The 3,774-nt window shown below is 57.7% G+C and overlaps 1 protein-coding gene across 1 annotated transcript in view; it reads right to left on the reverse strand.

The window, feature by feature from the left end:
• The window catches only part of SDK1 (sidekick cell adhesion molecule 1), a 478,174-nt gene that overhangs the window by 71,526 nt on the left and 402,874 nt on the right, over positions 1-3,774 (reverse strand). Inside the window, exons 23-25 of the mRNA XM_010845804.1 lie at positions 2,651-2,760; positions 1,598-1,748; positions 802-1,039 (exon numbers count right to left, since the gene is read on the reverse strand). Of these exons, the coding sequence (XP_010844106.1) occupies positions 802-1,039; positions 1,598-1,748; positions 2,651-2,760 (499 nt within the window). The remainder of the gene's footprint in view (positions 1-801; positions 1,040-1,597; positions 1,749-2,650; positions 2,761-3,774) is intronic.

A 3,774-nucleotide genomic window follows, 5' to 3' on the forward strand; every position in this document is an offset into this window, starting at 1 on the left:
AGCAGAGATGGTCTTTCTTTTCAGGAGAAATCCTCACTATTTCAGACCCTCGGAAAGAGCTGGTTTGTGTGTCTTTAAAGAGTGTCAGCAACACCCTTTTCTGTGTTTCTACAAGCTCAAACCAGGCCAGCAAGGGTCCTGCAAACTGCTGTTGACCAGTCTGGCCAAGGAACCTAGAAGATAAGCATTCTGCCAAGCGACCTCTGGAAGCTCTCCTCCCTTCCTGGCAGTAAGCAAAGGGTTGTGAGCTGTCTCTGGGCAGGTGTCAAGAGGCAGAGGCGCCCACCCTTTGCTCATCTCTCCCCTCTGGCCACTGGGTGAGACGGCAGCTAGTCTACAGGACGGCAGAGCCTGGGTCCTCAAATCACTCCATGGACTCACTAACAGGAACACCCATCTTACGCTGTAAAGAGAAACTCCCATTGTGCGAAAGCAACAGACTTTGAGGGTCTATTTTCTGGGGCAGAGGAAAGTGTCTCAACACACCACATGCACAACTGTCGGGAGGAATTCCTGAACACCGTGCGTCAAAAAGATCCCGTCAGTCTCCGTATGCCCCTACTTCCAAGCACTGGTGGTGAAATCATCCCTAGTTAAAAACAACAACTCAAGTCCAGCCCCTGGGAGAATCCATCATCAAATGCAAAGCAGTGTCACGGGCTCTGAGGCAGGTTGACCTAATTACTCAGGAAAGACACAGTAGGGGGCGTGGGGTGGGTAAGGATGAGCCAGTGAGATACCACCGAGCCTGGGCCCACTCCTCCTCCAGGAGACACGGGAGGGCCCGGAGCCCCGACTCACCCGACTCCCGGGTCCGGCCCCGCACGGCCGCACTCCAGGGCCCGGCACCGATGGCATTGAAGGCCTGCATCTGCAGCTCATACTCGGTCCACTCCTCCAGCCCCTCGACCGTGAACTCCCGCTCCAGCCGATCACTGATGACTTGGGTCAGCACCGCAGAGGGCAGGTCCAGGCGCCAGTACTTAATCCTGTAGCCCACGGACTCGGGGTTCCCGTTGTACTGAGAGTCTGGCAGTGGCTGGAAGCAGACAACAGTCTGTGGTGGGCCCCCGTCTCGGAACCACCCCCCATGAGGGTCCCCAAGCACCAGCCTGTCTTATGGGGCTGAGTCCATGGAACAGCTACTCTGGGGTGAATATTCTTGGACTTTTTCTTTTTAACTTTTCCCTGGAACTTGTCTTCTGTTAATTACAGGAAGCCTTGTCAGTAACTTTCGCTGAACTTAATTTCTTTTAATATATTGTAGCTTAATTTTGTGAGCAAATGTTCTGATTCAATATCAAGCTGGCTCTCTTACAAATACTTCAGACCCCTTCCGTGTCGACTGAGCTTAAGGACTTATAGGTCGAGCCTGTGGGATGGTTGACTTTCTTCCCTGAAGAATATGTCTTGGTTCCAAGAAGCCAGTGGGTAACGCTACTAATTAATAAGACAGCTGGGGATGGTTTGAGATCCAACACTAATTATAGGGTGCGCTACTTCTTGGTTTAATGACGAGATTAGCTTTGACCCGGACAAAGGCAGGAGGAAGCAATGACTAGGCTCCGGGCTCCCCCCAGCACCGCCCCCGACTCACCACCCAGCGGAGCCGCAGGCTAGTCTCGCTGGCAGTACGGACAGTGATGCTGGTGGGGGCCACGTCCGGGGGGGCCTGCAGCGTCTGGATGACCCGGGAGGACTGGCTGAAGGGGCCGGCGCCGACGACGTTCGCCTGCCTCATGCGGAACCTGCGGGAGGGGACGCGGGAAAACGGGAGGAAACAAGGCCCCGCGCCAGTTTCACATGGCACATCACGGGCCTCGGCAGCTCACTTTACGCTGAATGTTTCCCCCTAAAAACGAGTGAATCTTGATTCATCTGCTCTAAACTAGGAAGGATGTTAAAATGAGCATAGGTTCAATAGCACCTCTCATTAGGTTTTTTTAAAAAAAACAAAAACCCTCACTTTGGTATTATATTGAAACGGTGTTCTTCACAAAGATATAATTTCCCCTTTTACTCCCTGAATTAGTCATTCTCAGTCTTTTGTTCCCCGGTCATATGAAGTGCATCCATCCTGGCAGAACAGTGAGGCTATCACACCCAGCATCTGAGATAACGGGAACTCCTCTCTCTCTCCTCAATCTTACGGGAAGTCGCGGCATCTCAAGCAGCCGCTGACACTCTGTCCTTTGTTTGGGACAAGGATTTACTGCCTGGATAAGTTTCAGGGTCAAGAGGCAAAGGTTAAATGGCACGTTAAGTGCTTGATTAGTGAAACCCACGCCTCCGGGACCCGGGGAGGGTGAGGCAGGTGTCTCAAGGACGTCTGCTCTTCACACACACAGCACCCTAACAGCCCCAGAGATGGGGTTCTGTGGAAAAAAGAAAAAAAAAGACCTACATCTCCAACCACGTGGGTCTTGGCTACGGAGCCTGATACACCAGCCATGCCTGCTGGCCAGCGAAGCTGGTGGAAGGGACGCTGCTGGCCTGGCAGCAGGGACAGTCTCTCTGGGAACGACACTCAACAGCATCTTGTGCCCGGAAAAGCTCAGTTTACTGCTACGGCGGCTGGAAGCGTCTCGCTCGCACGCGTGCAGCTGGGTTTCACCACTGAGGACAGAGGGCCCTGGTGGGCGGCTCTCACCGGTAGTGAGTGTAGGGCGTGAGGTCCGGGATCTCCAGCATCTGGGCATCCGGCTCGTTCTCCTCCTCGCAGAGGGTGACCCACTCCTCCTCGTCCCCGATGGCTCCAACCTGCAGGATGGAGGGCCTGGGACCCGCTGGACCATTTGGGGCTGAGGCCGCTGGCCAACCCCTCATGCAGGGGGTGTTCAGTCCCGTGAGCGCACACCCCCCACCCCCCGACCTGCGCCTCTGAGCAGGGACCCCTCTGTCCCCACCACTGGGTCTGGGGGTTTCAGTCACCAGCTCGCGGTCAGGGCCTGGGCACACCTGGCCCCGGGGACTCAGACCAAGAGCTTGGGACAGGACCTGCCTTCAGGTCCCCTGTGGACAGGGGACCAGCTGGCAGAGAAGACCTGCCCAGCCCCACGGGGCCCGAGTGGCTGGGTGTCCCCAGAGAGGGTCCAGAGCTGTTTCCCCTGCCGCGCCTCCTGCTTCCACCCTGACCCCTTCTGCCCGAACGCACGCCGAAGACGCCACCACTGGCTGGGCCTCTGGAGGTCCCTGTGCAGGGGACTCGGCTGCTGCCCTGGGAACTAGCTGAGGTGGTAAAACCCGCCTTGGAGCACAGCTGACCCAACACCTTCTGTCCTGAAGCCCGCCTGTCCCTTGTCCTGCGCGATGCTCTGCTGCTGCTTTTAGTCCCTGTCCGTGAGCTCCCATCCGGTCAGCTGCCCAGGCGGTGCTCTCAGCCCTTCCAGGACCACCCGGCCTGACCCCGAGCCACACCTTTCCTGATGCCCGTCCTCGTTCGAGCGGCTTCTAGTCCTGCCCGAGCCAGTCTGACCGCCCTGCTTGTGCTGCCTGCCCTGTGGACCAGTGGACCTGACCCCGCAAGACAGCAACAGTGCGGGTGGGGGGCACTGGTCACCAGCTGCCAGGGAAGCCCCCCGCGTTCTCTGCAGGTCCCTGCACCCCGTCCAGGCAGGTGCTGGGCCTGTGCAGGCCTGGGGGATCAGGGGCCCGGGGACACCTGCAGATGGAAGGCTGTGGGCACGGAGAGCCTCAGGCCAAGTAGGCGGTGCTGAGTTGGGCTGGCCAGGGCCCCGTGCAGGCGACACCCCACAGACGGCTTCAGGGACAGCA

Source organism: Bison bison, unplaced genomic scaffold (genome assembly GCF_000754665.1).
Source record: "Bison bison bison isolate TAMUID 2011002044 unplaced genomic scaffold, Bison_UMD1.0 scf7180017864223, whole genome shotgun sequence".
In the NCBI taxonomy this organism is placed as follows: Eukaryota; Metazoa; Chordata; class Mammalia; order Artiodactyla; family Bovidae; genus Bison; species Bison bison.